Raw genomic sequence first — 16,839 nt, 5'->3', positions numbered from 1 at the left:
AACATAGACGGTATTTACCATCTGTTTTCATGGAAACTTCTACAATTTTACGGAGAGTTCCCTTACAACTCGACATAGTATCGCCAACATAGTATTTCTCGCAGGTCACATGTGCCTCCTTGCGACCTAGAGGACGGCTCCTCATATTTTCATGTAGCCATCGTACAAATTTCAGGGTCACTGCCTTAGAAGTAGATCTCTCCATAACTTAGATGCATGCGAGGATCACTGTATAGAGACTTTCCCTCATACAAAAACTACAAAACAGAATACGTTTTCCTTCACAACCAGCAGTTGCCAGCAGTAGCCAGGAGCTCAACCAGTATATTGAGCTATGTAAATCGTGGAGTTATTCTGGTATTTGTATTTTTCAACTATTTTCAAGCAAAAAATCTAAACGATTAGCAGACACTAATCTCTCTGAGAGCTCCTAGACACTTCTTCACATTTCAAATCCTTTCGATCTTTGACATCCGAAGACACCACACCAACAATTTACTGTTACTGTAAGTAATCACTCAAGATTTCAGCAACTGAGGGCAAACTCCAGTTAACACTATTCAGTACCATACATCACTAGCAATTTCTTCAACAAACGCAACAGAATAACCGATCTCTTGTACGTGCAAAGAAGGCTCTCAAACACTAACCCATGCTGCTGCAGCTCGACGAAGGCCGATTTGCCGGGCGCGGTTGCCGTCGCACCGCCGTCGATGTACTTCGGCGTGTGCGGCGCGTCCGGCGCATCCATCCCGGACTGGGGTGTGCTCGGGGGGCCCTCGTAAGGGCTCCCCAGGTCCGTAAAGTTGAGCGTGTTGGCGCCGATCGAGGCCACTTTATCGAAATGAATTGTAAGGCCGTTGTTGTACGCGTGGTCACCTATCGCACTCTCTATCTTGCCGCGCCCGTCAATGGAAGCGACAGCGCAATCACGGCCCGGTAGGCTGGCGTAACGCTAGTTCCCGACCGCAAGGAGCACCACGCCACTTGCTATCACTTCACCGGCTAATCCCCTTTTCCAGGAGTCACTTCTTCACAGCAGCCACCGCAGGCTATTCTTTCTTTCAGTGAATATTAATTTACACACTTTGCAACGCACTACAACACGTCAGCTCGGTCACTGCGCTCGGCACCGATTCTTTGCAGGAGAAACCTTTGCTTTATCCTTTAGCAGAATAAACTTTTAAATATACACAAAACGAGCCACTTTTTCCTTTAACACTGAAAATGCACACTTTTCAACACTACGCCGGCGGACCGCAGGACGATTGATTCGACCGACTCACGGGACGGTGCAGCACACACTCTTGCGCCCTCAAATCTGAGACTCACGCATTATCTCGCCCGTACCACACGGTCCTGGGCAATCTTGGCGAAGGCTCTGAGGCGATCTTTCCTTTTATTTTTCCTTTTCCTTTCTTTTTCGTTTTGAAACGAGACCAATTCACACGACGATTGACCTGCCCGTTCGAGCCGTGGGAGTGAGATGTACTCGGGCTCTTCGCTTTCGGCACACCTTCCGCTATCACACTTTAGGCACACACGCGTCCAGCGCCAGCCGCTTCCTTTCGGATGCCCTTTCTCCGGGAAGGTTTTATCGAGAGTATCACACACTTTCACACATTGAACGATGATTGCACACACTTATGATGCTCTTGCATGATCTTGCGTCGGCATGGGTTCTGTTGGGCTGGTTCTGTCGGGCTACCCTTACCGGCGATGTTCTCCGAAACGGAACTGCTGTGTTTGATAAGCACTTGCGAGTTATTTACTGATTTGGGTTTGCTTTTGTAATGTATAAAAATGGATGGTTTGTATCAAAGACACACTAAACCTTGGTTGCGATCACTATCCGTGGCGTAATATGTCTCAGCTTCAATGGTGATGGAAGCAAACTCTTTCTTTCTTGCTTCACTTACTGCTTTGCTTATCAACTTGCCGGTGAGCAATTTTAATCACCACAATTTTGTTCCTCGTTCGATTTGCACTGGATGGCACTGTGGCACACCACAGCAATCAGGATGCGATCGCTCGTCACTAGCGGTTCACACCGCACCAAACCGCCGGTAGCAGCGATCGAATCGAAACACTTCTACAATCTCACCGATACGATGCATTTGCGAAACAACAACAACAAAACCACCGACACCTCAAATCACTCGCGCGTATTTAAAATCACAAACAGATAATTAAACAAAACAACGCCACTACACCAGCGCAACCCGTGATCGAACCCCGGTGATGGCGCAAATAATATAATTAGCGTTGCTGTCAAATCTCGGCACCGCACGAGCCAGAGAGAGAATATCACACACAAGCGACGAACGGGGCGCGACAGCAAGCAACGACAACGACGACGACGACGGCGCGAACAACCGCGAGCAAGTGACAAAGCAACTTCCCGAGAAGCGCATCGTTGGCCGGCTAAGGGTTGCGTTTTCAGCCCCCCCGTTTGGTGGGATAGCTCCGCCCCGTTTTTCCAGCCACGTGCAAGAGTGCAATGGCGCACTCTATCAACCCCCGTTCGCTGGCAGGGAGCGCGAAAGAGCCGACTAGCAACTGTACGGCCATTTTGTACCCGACGGTACGCACACTATGATGCGGAGGGTTTTTGGTCTGGCCGTGTAGGGAGCGATGCGTGAGCGGTTGTGTCGGTGTGGTAGTGCAAGCCATCCCAAGCAACAACAAGAAAGCTTTCGTCTCGTTCTGCCAAACGGAAGGGAAGAGTGAGAAAGCAATAGCTGTAGAGGAACAACAGAAACCCCAACACACCCCATCGTCAAGGGTTTGTGGTTTGATGCTACTAGAACTGAAGACAAGGGAACTGAAAGGGGGTGATACGTATGGGGGTGGGGCGGTGGACAATCCCGTGGAAAACCTGTTCTGCACAAAGCACGTTCGAAAGGTTCTGTCCCGAAACGGTACGCGAGTGAAACAGAAGCTTCCGTCGCATGTTGGTCTCGTTTTGGTCTGTTTTTGCTGTACTGTTGCTGCTGTATGTTGTACGTTGTCCCCTCTGTATGTGTGTGTGTGTCTCTCTCTGGTGCTTTTTTCGTCTTACCTTCAAGACACTTTTTTGTTCGTCTTTGGTTTATTGCTGGGTGTCTTTGCAAAAAAGGGTGGTTTTATGGTCGACGGGTGCAATAACAAACAGTATTTACGAGGGGAAGCAAGGGGGGAGGGGATGCACACAGTGAGGGGTGAATCAGAAGAAACCACTCTTTCCCTCCGGGAGTAGATAGTTCGCTGGTTTATGTTTTATTTCGCCCGAAACCCCCGGGATTAAACCGGGCTGTACCGGTGGTGCCGGAAACACACGTGCCAATGCATTTCATTGACGGCGTCTTTCCATAATGAACGTTTCAATAGTGTCTGATATCTTTTTTTTAGTTTGAGTTTCTTGTATGTGATATGCATTACGTTGTTTTGGGGTTTAGTGCTGATTGCGTTGACGGTTCCACTTTGTACAAGTAATGGAAGCTGTTTTTTTATGATTTCACATTTAGTTTCAATGTCTGATAAGTAGACAGGACAAATGATGTTTCTTACAGCATAATTTGAGGTAAAATCATTTTTCTTTATAACAATTGAAAAAGTTTTACATAACAATTCCAGCAATCAATTCTAATTAAAATACAGAAACATACCTCCATGGAGCAAATTATGAGCATTTAAAATTAAAAAAATAATATAAAATAGAATGTTGCAAAACGAAAAAACAACGAAACGTTCCAAGCATTGCAAAAAGTTCAAAAATGAAACTAAAATTTGTACATTCTGAAATGTTATTGGATTTTGTAAAGAAATTTCAATTTAAGAAATCCATTACATTTTGTGGTAGTTGAATGAAAAAAAAAACAATACCCAAAAACTAAAATGAAAAACAATCCATCGTTAAGAAACATAAACACAAGTGTAATATTCATTGCTACAAAGGGACTGGGAATGATACAATAAAGTAGTAAAAAAATAAATGAAGAATAGCACAAACATACATACAAACAAGACAAACATAAATTTAAAAACATAATTATCGCGCTCATTAAAGGCATTCTAAATTCCACTTCTACATCCTTCAAGATGTCAGGTGTGGAGTTACAACCCAAAAACACTTGCCCACCATTGCCAATGTACCTATCACCCTCATTTTTGTCCCCCCCAGGAAACCCTTCTCGTAACCTCAACATTTTTTACATTTCGTTTGTCGGAGAGTGTCGGACCACAAAAACGCTCGATACACCCGACAGCGAAAGGTGAAGAATCTTCATTACCTCGGCTACAGAATGTAGCTATTTCCGCGCCGCTACGGCGCAACATAAACACACAGATTGATTGTCCTGCTCGTGCTGTGCTGTTACAATGTTACCGCGCCCCACACAACAGACAATTACCCCGTTTGTGTCCCGCTGAAGGTCGACATCGCGACAGAAGAGTGGCTTTAAAAATGGTCGAAATGATATTTTATAATTGGGCAGTGGCTGATGCTCCACACCCCATGCAGGCATAATTGCGATCAATTTAGCAAGTGTCCTTATTGTATTGTGGGGTAAAATGCCACAGCTGGAATGGGTAAGAGGAGCGAATTGCAAAGATTTTAATGCTGCTAAGGTTGTTTTAATGGTTTGAAATGGGACTTTTCGAGAGTGTTTATGCAGTTCGAATTGAATCATGGTATACCAGCGATAGATTATCTCATTCTTGCAGCAAACACACAGTAGAAATCCATTCATCTATAAATGACAATAATATAATGTTGAGTCTTTCACTTTCCTTTCCCCATTGCAGGAATAATTAAACAGTTCCTGCGTAAGAACATCAACGCTCGTTCGTCTGCTTTTGATGTCATGTTGCCTTCGTTCGAGTTGAAGGGCAAACAAGGTCCCGAATGACGCACTTTCCGCCCTACCCAACACACCAGCAGGAGTAGAGTTTTCCACTGACTTTGATGTCTGCTCTACAGCATCTTCCTCCAGCTCCAGCTCCATCCTTTTCCCCCTGCCTTTGTCTCAACCACAAAACCCACATAACCTTGATTCTACATTTACACACGGAATCGGTTCGCGGCATCTTTCGACGTCGAACTCGAACCTCCATCTACTGCAAACGCACACGAAAACGGGGCAGGAAAAAAGAGGGAAACGAACACGAAATGGGTGCGCGGATAGACGCGCCACTACACTGGCGTAGAGTAGTGGACGCAGCTAACGAAAACCATGAATGAACCCGGAAGGTATAATGACTACGTAACCGTCTTCCCTTTGCCGACGAGCGCACTCCCTCTACTGCCTTCCTCCCGCTGCACCACTACCACACCATCACCCAGGAAAGCGGTCACTCGCAGACGCCGGGCTCTCAGAGTGGACCGCCCTCGCTCCCTACCCCTGGAGGCTTGGGAGCTCGAAATGGAACACTGTATGCAGCGCAGGGTAAGGGTGAGCAGAAGCGATACGCGATCAAGCTCAGACCCCTTTTTAACTGACCCCTTACGCGTACGCCTTGCAGCACCAGAGGCGGAGTAGTAGAGTAAGAGGGGGCTGTACCGGGCATGCTCTTACTGTAACATCCGCTGGACCAAAATAAAGGCGTCTGGGTTTCGTGTGTTTTCTCGAATTTCGCTCGAGTGGAAAACCTGCGAGATTGAGCTAGCCAAATGAGCTAGCCATCTGCATCTGGGATGAAAGAGGGAGGGAGCTAGGTGCGGATGGAATGGTTCACAATAAGGGGTGGGTTTCATTCATGGAAGATGGAGAGCAAAGGAGAAATGATCAGTGACGTTTGGAAGTGATATTACATTCATTTTATTTCGAATTTATACTTTCGTTTAGTTGACAGTTTTGACAGAGGCGAAAGACTCTCAAAAATACTCAACTCCAACTCCGTTGGAGTCGAAATCTCTCAAAAATATAAAAAGAAGAAGAAAGACAGTTTTGTGACGGAATTTCTCGGTTCAACACGATTGTTTGTTTATGTACTCCTTATGTGTGTTATTGTTGATAATTTGTGTGATTTATTTAAAGGATTGCTTGGTCGACAAATCTTATTTACTTACCGAATTCATTTTGAGCAAATGTCATATTCAACATTGAACATGTATTCACATGAATTCCTCATATTTTTGCAAGTTTTTTTCATTCAATACATTTGTTATGACTATATGGAACAGTCCCGTTGTATAGTCGTTAACACAGGGACTCAAAATTAATAATTATCGCTCACAACATTTTAGCATTCGTTTTGCGTAGCAGCCAACAGCATCAACAACACTTGTGAGTAACTAAAACGAAAAAAATCTTACCGTCAACGTTTTTTTAAAACCGCGCGAAAAAAACTCCAGTTTTTCACGTTTGAGCTCGAAAATCGCTGATTCCTGTCCTGCGACCTTTTTTAACTGTTTTTCCTCTGTTTTGTGTTTTATGCCTGTTTGTTTCAATTTCCCGCATAGGCCAGGTAGTTGAATACTGGTGTTGTATAAAGGCTTATGGAGCTGATTTGAAGTACGATTCAAAATTAATTAAACTTACTCTTGTTAAGAGTTAGTAAGCTACAAGAGATAAATTAAGAGAGATAGAAAGAGAGAGAAATAGAGAGAGTGAAATATGGATAACTCTTGTCGAACATGAACTCAATACTACTGTAACGCTTACTTCGACTTTGTACTAAGCTGTGATTCGAGATAAAAAAAAGTAATATTTGTAAATAAAAAAAAAACATTTTTTTTATTTGCTACTTATGTCAAATATCATACTCTAATAGGAATTCTTCGCAAAATCAACTATTTGTAAAAGTTGTTTTTAAGCAGTGTGATTTCTTACCATACTTCGAAAGGCGTATTCATTTTTAATGAAAGACAGAAACAAAGAAATTAAACAAAACATGTTGTACCGTATAATTCATAACATAAAATGGTGCTTCTCCGGAAAGCTAAAAATGAAAACCAAAGAAATATGCCATTTTTTAATCAGTTCTATTGAAACTATTAAGCCATCTGCGAATGATTTGTTTACCCATAGTAGCATAGTAAGATTGCATATTGTAAAATTGTACTTCTGACTTCTGTAATCTATGGTGAGAGAACAGAGAATTTATTTATTTGTTACTACCTTATGAATTCTACGGGACCAAAGAGGAGATTAACCCACAGTACCCTCAATGACTGAGACAACACAACTTATTGTATCCTAATTGCGAGAAGACCTTTTTAAACGAATTCTCGAATCGAATTCTATTTTAGCTCTTACTAAAGCAAAGCATTTGAGATATACTGGATGATACAGATACAATTATGCCCTTTGATTTGATTCCTACAGCTTTTAATAAGATATATAAATCGTAGTTTATTAGTACATCCTTTCTTATAAAATGTATTTATCTTAGCTTATGTTGCTGGTGCAAAACAGTTCATAATATCAAAATAAATTAACAGTCACACACATATAAATAAAAGCTAACTCTACCACTCTGACATATTCATATCTTCAATGAATATATAGATGAAATTAGTGTATCTACTAATCTACCCAGTCTTTTACTCACGCACATAAACGCTGCTATACTATTAGAATAAAATTTATCTAAATGTTACACCTCTTCGTGGGGCACTTGCACCTTCTACAGATACCTTTCCATCAATATCCAAAATCTGTGGGATACCTTTCCCGAAAGACATCCCAAACAGGATGATTTTCGTTTGGCTACGGTCTCTAGAAAGCCATAGATAATGTTTTCTAAGCCACATCCTAACCATACGTTACGTGTATATGCACCGAAACAGCAAACTGAAAGCTTCGTTGTGTGAATTTTACACCAACCCGCAACCAACAAGACCTTCCCATACAGCAAACAAGGTGAACGTAACATCGAGAACCAGAAGCTACCCCAGAGAGAGAGGAGGTAAAGTCCAACTCCCAGCTGGGTCCAACATGTCGAAAATTGTCGAGATAGGGTGGTGTGTGAAAAGAAACACAAAAAAAAACTAAATCCTTCACCACGCACTGCTCATAATTGCCCGTCGATAATCGTATAATAAATAGATGAATTATTATCGAATTTCCCAAACCGAACATTTTCCATCCGTGGGCTCTGGAGGGGCATTTTGTTGGCTGCCTCCCTCTTCTACACCTTCTCCGTTAGCTAATGTAGGGTCTATATTTGATCCGTCGCACAGATCGCATCCCCCCTCGGCTCTGGAATGGTTATTTACGTGCTGCGGGACTGCTAACCAGCAGCATCCCAAATCTCCTCACCTAGGCCATGCAGTGATGGCCACCGTTGCGTATCCGGGACACCTGCCGTCGTTTTGCCAGCTCGAACACCACACCCTTGCTGTCCTAGGCAAACGTGGCAAATGGTGCAATCTTACCCCAACAGGAGGTGGTCGATCAATCTGACCAAAACTCATTCACAGCACCGTACCAAAATCAATTGTTTCATGAAGTTTGGGTTTTTTACTGTTCTTGTTTTCTACCTCCCCATCGCTAGCTACTGGAAGTGAGATCGTTCCGACATCGCCATTCATGAAAAAAATATAAGATGGACCACACGAATGGTAACCGATCATCGAAAGCAGCGGGAAGTCCGAATGGTTGCCCAGTTTGTTTGGGGATGACGCTTTTGTAGCGTTTTTGCTGTATTTTTTTTGGAGGCTGAGAATGAAAGAGCGAAGAATGGAAGGTATTTTTCGAGCACTGTAAGTTTGCTGCTGGTACTGTGACCAACTCTAACGTCGTACGAAACCGATCGAGCGGGAGCAATAATGATCGGATCGATAATTAAGCACACCAGCGTGCGGTTTGGGCAGTGTGTGTATGTATGGTTGGAAAGTGTTGGTGCTGTGTGCTTCCGCCACGGTTGGCGGTCACGTTAGCGAAAGAAGGAGATGAGAATTTCATCCATCACGGTGTCCCATGCTTCCGGGATGCCTGTTAAATTATAGCTACAACAGTTTGATTTTAATATTTCATTTGCAATTAGTTTTACTAGCTCTATGAACCGAAACAAAACATGAATAAAGAAGTTTGTATTTTTAACTCTTGTAGCTCTTTTTATACGTGAACAGATATTGTTCTCAATTATACCTATTTCTTAACGTGAAACAGATTACGATAACGAAAGCGCATACATACCCACCAATATCCCATGTTACAAACAAACCTTTATTCTTTTTTTTTATTTTACTGTAAAAAAAATATGTTATTATTCGAAAGATACCATATTTATTCATTTATGTTTGCCACATCAAATTAACATTGCTTTTCACAATCTTTCAAACTCACCATTGACCTTTAGAAGTTGACCCTAAAACTTTGACAATCGATCCAACAGTCGCAACACGCCATGGATACGATTATCAGCACTGAATAAGGTCTTCAATCTCGGCATCTTACCCATCTTGCTCATTTCCGCCTTCGTCAGCGTATTGTTCGACAAGTCCAAATGCTGCAGCTCCTTCAGCTCGTACGGATTATCCGTACGTCCCAGTGACTCGACAGCACACACCGACGCATTCAAAACGGTCAACCGCGGGAACTTGGTAGCGATCATGGCGAAATCCAGCACCGCAATGCGGTTCAACGTGACGTTTAGCTCCTGCAATCGATCAAACCGGTAGATCGATTCCAGCGAGCTGAAGCTATTGTTTTGCACCGAAAGTGTCGCCAGCCGGTAGTAGTCCGAGTCGGATGTCTCCACGACGGACAGTTGGTTATCATCGGCGGTAAGAAACTCCAAAGCCGGCGTGATCTTCACTGATCGTAGCTGGTTAGTATCGAGCCCAAGGTAAATCAGCGTACTGGCATAGGGCATTGTGGTGAGATCGAATGCAACGAGCCGATTGCCAGAAAGGTGTAGGTTTTGCAATGCCAGCTGAGCAGCGAACAGTCGATCATCAAGACTGGTCAACCGGTTGTCGTCTAGCGAGATCTCCTTCAGCCTGGGCATATCCGCAAACAGGAATGGATCGACATGTTCGATCGAGTTGTTGGACAACCAGAGCATCCGCAACGAGTACAGCTCCCGGAAGGTACCGTTCGGCAGGTTCGACAGCTTATTGTTGCCCAAGAACAGCTCCTCTAGCTTGAACAGTCCATCAAATATTCCTACCGGCAGGTCGGTCAGCAACGTGTCCTCTAGATCGAGCACTGTCAGAGCGCCCACCTTTCGGAACACGCCAACATCCAGCACACGGAGTGGATTTTCCGCCAGGTACAGCTGATGCAGCACGGGAGTGTTATCGAACAGGTCCACCGAAAGTCCTGAAATGTTGTTGGACGATACGTCCAGATAGTCGAGATACGCCATATGCTTAAACCAGGCCGGTTTCAGCTCGCACAAGTTTGGGTTGTCATCGATCGTCAGCGTTTCCAGTCTACGGTTTGCCCAGAAGAAATGGTCCGGCAGGGTGGTAAAGTTCATCTGCTTCATCCTCAATGTTTTCAGTGCTTCGTTCCCGGTGAAAATGTCCTTCAGCTCGCCCTTGAATGGGCCAATATACAGTTCGGTCAGATTGGCTAACCGTCGGAACGCATTAACGCTGATCGATTCGAGCGGTGTGTCCTGAATTTCAACCGTTTGTAAACTTGGCGCTCCCGCAAAGAACGTCTCATCAAGGACTATGCTTTCGTTGCTGGTAAAGGCTATGTATTCCAAGTTCGGGATTGATCTAAAGTAGTTCGCATTGAATCTGATAGAACTATTTTTCAGCGAGATTCGTGTGAGGGTTTTCAAGCCGGATAGGAATCCCGGATCCACACCAATCAGAGAGTTGGTATCGAGCGATAGGATGTCTAGGCTTTGCAGCGAATCGAGCCGGACACTGTTCAGCCCTGTATAGTTCGTTTCTTCCAGGAAAAGCTGAGTGAGATTTTGTAAATCGTTGAAAAGATCGAGTGATTCGTATTCCGGTGTAGCATTCACGAATGCCAGCATTGTCAGAGATTGCAAGCCACGGAAACAACCCTGCTCCATCGTTGCTATCTTGTTGCCGTCCAGGTTCAACGTAAGCAGGCTGGTCAGCTGACTGAACTGTCCCGACTCTAGCCGGCTGATCCTGTTCCGCTGCAACCCAAGGTAGTCCAGTTTGATGGTTTTGTTGATGGCCGGTGGAATGCGATCGAGGCGGTTCGAATCGAGATCTAAGGTCACCAGATTCGGGACGCCCTCAAGTGCAGTTTCATCAAACTCTCGAATGAAATTGTACGACAAATCCAAATACTCCAGATTGGTTAGATTTAAAAGGCTTGCATCGATGTGTTTAAGCTGGTTTTGGTTAAGATGCAAATTTATAACACTTTCCAGCCCTTGAAATGTACCCGGCGCTAGTTGTTTGATCTGATTATCCGACAGAATAATGGTCGTTAAATTGGTTAACTTGTCAAACAGGCCCACTGGAACGTTCCGAATAAAGTTGTTCTCTGCCGAAAAGGTATCTAACAGCGGTGTATCGTCCAGAAAGTGTTCTTCAATCTCCGTCACCTCGTTCTTGTCGATCGTTAGCTTTTGCAGCTTTGAAGCCCCTTCCAGCGAACCGGCCACCAAACGTTTGATACGATTGCCACCCAAATCAAGCTCCTTCAGCTCGCTACAATTACGGAACAAACCTCCCTCGAACGTGCTAAGCAAGTTACCTGCAAGGTACAAATCTTCCAACTGTTCCAACGTATCAAACGTACCAGGGTTGATGTGCCGCAGGAAGTTTCCAGTCAACCACAGCCGCTTCAGATCGGTACTGTGCGCGAACAGCTGCACATCCAGCTCCTGCAATTGATTATACTCGATAGAGAAACGCTGCAGATCGGTCAGATTCTGTATCAATGCAGGCTGGAGCGTTGCGATCGTATTGTTGTCCAGATTGATCATCACCAATCTGAGATTCTCCTCGAACGTGGCACTGTCCAGGTGCGATAGATAGTTCTGCTGTAGTTCCAGCTCCCTTAAAACACCCATCGAGTTAAAGACCGTTGCCGGTAGGACTTTCAAATTGTTGTTGCTTAAGTTCAATCCCCTCAGCTTGACCAGATGCTCAAAGGCCGTTGCTTCAATCACCTCCAGCCGGTTGTTTTGCAGGAGGAGCTGTTCCAGTTGCCACGGCCCTTCGAACGTGCCGGCCACAAGCGTTCGCAGCATGTTTCCACTCAGATCCAGCTCCTGCAGTGCTGTCATTTCACCGAACGTCTCCTTCTTGAGCTCCTGCAAGAAGTTGTCCGCTAACGACAACTTTTTTAGCTTTGGCTTTTCCACGAAAAACAGATCCGGTAGCGTGCGCAACAGGTTGCCACTAAAATCTATTTCCTGCACGTACGAAATTCCCCGGAACGTCTGCGGATCGATCGTTTCGAGTTGGTTTTTAGACAGGCTGAGGAGTTCCAAACTTCTTGCTCCTAAAAACATACTACCGTACGTTTTGCGCAGCCTGTTGTTGTCGAGATACAGATACTTCAAGTCAACTGCGTGACGGAACGTTTTGGGCAACAACTCGTAAATATCGCACCCCGATGCGTTGAACGTTTCCACGCCACTGGATTTCGCGAACACTGTTTGCGGTATGGCCGAAAGGGATGAGTTTTCGAAAGTCACATGGCTGTAGTAGTCCGAATCGAAGGTAATCGATAGTGAGGCGGTATCGGACGGAGTGGCAAAACGTAGACCGCTGTATCGACATGTAGGCGGTTCACATGTTAGGGAGATTGGTGATTCAGAGCTGCGTACTTGCTGGTGGGCCACCAACAGCAATAGCAAAGACCACACACTAAAAACAAACATACACACGGTTTACTTTTTTCACGTACGATCAAACAAATTTTTCACCTTGCTTTTTGCTACTTACCTAGGCCAGAGCCCCATCTTAAACACAAGGCACCAAATGAACCAACTGCTGGGAGACACTCGGCTACACTGAGGAATCGTGGCCGCGCAATGGCAGATTTTATTCCGCACGGCTCCTCGCTTTTGCTGGGTCATTGGGTCATCTTCGTGCACAAAAGATTACAAAATTCGGATTTTGGATTCACCTTCAATGACCTGCAATTTTGATTCTTTCAATGATTATTCACATGCTGAGCTAATGGATTAGAGATGTGAATGGTCTTCAGTAACTGGTAAAATTATCTAGTTATTTTTTTCTAGAAATTAGTTACTAATTCGATCACATCAGTATTCGCCACTAATTACTTTTGTAGCTCATTTTAAACATTTAGCTTAATATGTGTACGATAAAATATAAAGCACCTTAATACATCCCCATACTTATCCTAGAACTGTTCTTCAATCCATACTGATACTCGAAACGGTTCAAAACCCACAAAGGTATTTGAACTAATCCCAACCCCGTGACGAGCCATTAATAGGCCCTACAAACATACCAGTCCTGTAACAGATCTAATACTCATATCGGAACTAATCTTGAATTCATATCGCACCTGCAATTTGGCCTGAACCCATTCTTCTTCTATTTGGCGTAACGACCTACACGGATTTGCCGGTCTATGCAGGCTTTCGAGACTTAATTCATTACCACGCAGCCGGATAGTCAATCCTTGCTACGGGGAAACGGTCCATTCTAGGCTTGAACCCATGACGGGCATTTTATTGAGTCGTTCGAGTTGACGACTGTGCCACGGGACCGAACCCATCCTGAACCCATATCAATGTTGAAAATAAACCGAAGTTTGGATGATACTGGTTCTAGAACCAATCCCAATTTCAATATCACTCCTGAAACTAGTCTTGAATTATATTTCAACTCTGGAACAAATTCTGATAGTATTACTTATTCAATCGTATAGCTTGTTCTGCTGCTTTTTTATTTTAATTTAATTTTTATTTGTTACTCAATACATTTAGAATATTCTGAGATGCAGTTACTTGTAACTAGTCACGATTACTTGGTACTCCTTATATTTACTGGTAACTATTGGTTCTACAGACACAAGAAATTCAGGTATTTTCTTGTAATTCAAACCAACGATCCGTTATTGAAAACTAGTTACTGTAACTAGTTTCTCATGGAAAAGAAACTAGTTACACAGTAACTTTTTACTCTCAACGAATACCATCACTATGAAAGAGTCTTATCAGGCGTGAATTGTATTATGCAACAATAAATACACATGAACATCTGCCGCACAAGCTGCTTGCCAAAATTTGCCAATCAAAGTTGAATTGATTACTTACGGGGTAGATGGGAGGGCGGGGAATCCTACAATCAGTAGCGATAAGGCATATAAACAAATTACTTTTTTTGGGACGGGATCATCCCGGGTCAACGTGGTAATGATAATGAAATGGTTATTACTTAACCAATGCAGTTCGGTGATTGTAATTCTTGGAACGATTCTCACTCAACCATGTGGCCTTATCAAACGTGTATGATTAACAGCTTTGCTGCAGGTTCTACTGCTTATCACATGCTATGTTAGTATTTCGAATGTAGACAACAGAAGAACACAAAAACAGTCAATCAAAACAAACAAAATACTGAATTGCCAAAATTTAATCTTTTATTCTTTCTAAAAGTTTCATTCGTCCTTCTTCACACACAACAGATACCATACAGTTGCTTGGAACAAACACTCTCCAACCTTTCGTGTACCGTTTCCTTCTCCTTGTAGGCAAACGTTACATCCGCTTCCTCCATCGACACCTTCAAGCTTTTCAGGAAATCACACTTCCACACCGTACCCTCCAGCCCGATCGTTTGCAGATCGTCGAACGCACGGAGCAAATCTTCCAGCACAAACGTATCGAACCTGTTGCCACCGAAGACAAAGTTCTGCAACTGCCGGAACACGGCAAATGCACGCACATCCAACGCGGTCAGATTGTTGTTGGAGATGTCCAGATGGATCAGGGTGGGCGTATGCTCAATCTTCCCGAACTGGACGCGCTCCACGAAGCTATTCGACACGTTCAGTGTGTAGAGCGGTACTATTTCGTTGAAAAGTTTGGCCAAATTCAGCTCCGTGAACGCATTGTACGACGCATCCAGTTCGGTTAGCATCTTGAACTGGTAGAAAGCATCAAGAGCTGTGAAATTGTTACGCACCGCAGAAAGAGACGTGATGTGGCTGTACGAGTCTTCGAGCTTTACTTCAATGGAGGATAGTTTGTTATCGTCAATGAACAACTTCTCCAGGGTGGAATGGATCTTCAACGAGGTCAGCTTATTGCTTTCCAGCGACAGCATAAGTAAACGATCGGCGAACGCCATCGCACTCTCATCAAATGTGGTGAACCGGTTGTACGAAAGATCAATCGCCGTCACGGGCAATCCAGCGAACAGCTGAGGATCTATCGCGGCAAGCTTGTTGTGAGACAGGATAACAATATTAAGCTTCTCCAAACTCTTGAAGACGGCCGGCTGCAAAGCTTCCAGCTGATTGTTCTCGAGCGAAAGTGTTGCCAAGGAGTAGAGCCGGTTAAACACACCTTCCGGCAGTGTACGTAGCTGATTGTTGGCCAGATCCAACTTGGCCAAGACGTACAGTTTATCGAAGATACCGGCGGGTAGGGTGGTAAGGTTGGCATCCGCCATCCTCAAGCTTTCCAGCAGGAACGTTTGAGCAAACAAACCGTCCGGCAGTGATTTAAGCGGATTTTCCGAAATATCCAACTCTCTCAAAAGTCCGAGCGGATCAAACACTCCCGGCTCCAGCACAGACAGACTGTTATTCAGCAGCACCAGCTCCTCCAGGTACGGCACGTACTGGAAGAAGTCTTTCGGCAGCTTCACCAACTGCTTGTTATCGGACAGGGAGAGCTTTTCCAGCGCTATAGTAGAGCGGAAGAACTGAGCCGGAAGGGAGGCAAACGTACCGCCCTGAACGTAAAATTCCACCATCCATGATTTGTTGGCCAGCAATGTGTCAGGCACAACAATGCTTCGATTGGAGAGAGAAACGGTTTGCACGCGATTCAGTATGTTCAGTCCGCTCAGACCATCAATGCCGATCTCATTATCATTGATATAGAATTCCCTGAGCTTACTGCCAATGCCGCGCACTGATGCCTCGTCCACCGCTGCCAACCGGTTCTCCGATAGGTCTAGCTTCTCCAGCTCCGAAAGCGATGCAAACGGTGCGCCCGTCAGCTCGGTAAGCTTTATGTTCCTTAGCGTGAGATCCTCCAGCTTCAGCAACCCTTCAAAGGTGGCCCGAGTCACGCGTCCCAACGGGTTACCGCTCAGCGTTAGCGTGACCAGCTTCCGCAGCGGAGTGAAGATGCCCTCCAGCGGACCGGTCAGACGGTTATCCGTCAGATCCACCGTTTTCAGCTTTCTGTTGCCGACGAACGTGTCCACCGATAGACTATGAATTTGGTTCCGCTCCACGTACAGTTCCTCCACGGCCGGGAAGTCGTTCAGGCGAAGTTTGGTGATTTCGTTTTCCCCCATGTACAGATCCTCCAGATTTGCCAGCGGCTCGCCGACAACGGTAGACTTGATCTTATTTGTCTCCAGCGTCAGTGTGCTCAGGTTCGGAAGCTTTGCCAAGGCACGAGGGATTTCCGTCAGCTTGTTTTGTTTCAGATTAAGCTTTTTCAACGTAGTCATGTTTTCGAACGAATTATCCTGCAGGGAGCGCAGCCGATTGTCCGACAGGTCCAGTAATTTGAGGTTGGTCAGATTCGCCAGCGCATTCGAAATGTTGTACAGCAAATTAGCGCTCAGATCCAACTCCTCCAGCTCCACCAGTGGTGCAAACAGATCCGGATCTAGGTAGGTCAGTTTGTTACCTTCCAGGAAAAGCAGTTTCAACGACTGCTGCTTAGCGAGCAAACCTTTCGGTAGCGTTTTTAAGTCACAGAAATCCATTGCAAGTGCCATCAGGGAAGGTATGCGCAGAAAAT

At 44.7% G+C, this 16,839-nt stretch overlaps 2 protein-coding genes across 7 annotated transcripts in view; both read right to left on the bottom strand.

Annotated features, from left to right (window-relative positions):
• Window positions 1–2,386, bottom strand: part of LOC121592921 (homeotic protein distal-less) — a 52,568-nt gene extending 50,182 nt beyond the window's left edge. For all 6 annotated transcript variants that reach the window (XM_041914834.1, XM_041914835.1, XM_041914837.1 and 3 more), the window contains exon 1: window positions 651–2,386. In XM_041914834.1, the coding sequence (XP_041770768.1) occupies window positions 651–751 (101 nt within the window). In that variant the 5' untranslated portion in view covers window positions 752–2,386. The remainder of the gene's footprint in view (window positions 1–650) is intronic.
• A 6,881-nt stretch (window positions 2,387–9,267) lies between these two features.
• Window positions 9,268–16,816, bottom strand: LOC121592292. The gene is made up of 3 exons (XM_041913691.1): window positions 14,527–16,816; window positions 12,821–12,962; window positions 9,268–12,742 (listed from the first exon to the last, which is right to left on the bottom strand). Exons 1-3 carry the CDS (start codon window positions 16,814–16,816, stop codon window positions 9,295–9,297), a joined length of 5,880 nt encoding a protein of 1,959 aa, XP_041769625.1. The 3' UTR covers window positions 9,268–9,294.
• Window positions 16,817–16,839: the final 23 nt, after the last annotated feature.

Source organism: Anopheles merus, chromosome 2L (genome assembly GCF_017562075.2).
Source record: "Anopheles merus strain MAF chromosome 2L, AmerM5.1, whole genome shotgun sequence".
Taxonomy (NCBI): domain Eukaryota; kingdom Metazoa; phylum Arthropoda; class Insecta; order Diptera; family Culicidae; genus Anopheles; species Anopheles merus.
Note: the sequence above shows the minus strand (reverse complement) of the source record. Positions and strands in the feature narration are given on the sequence as shown.

What these genes read in the sequence shown, in the direction of transcription:
- LOC121592292 (XM_041913691.1), bottom strand. Translation starts at nt 16,816, where the DNA reads ATGGCACTTGCAATGGATTTCTGTGACTTAAAAACGCTACCGAAAGGT. An exon ending in GTATGGTATCTGTTGTGTGT is followed by an intron (nt 12,963 to 14,526) that starts GAAGAAGGACGA and finishes TTGTGCACGAAG; the next exon opens with ATGACCCAATGACCCAGCAA. An exon ending in AAGATGGGGCTCTGGCCTAG is followed by an intron (nt 12,743 to 12,820) that starts GTAAGTAGCAAA and finishes GTTTGTTTTTAG; the next exon opens with TGTGTGGTCTTTGCTATTGC.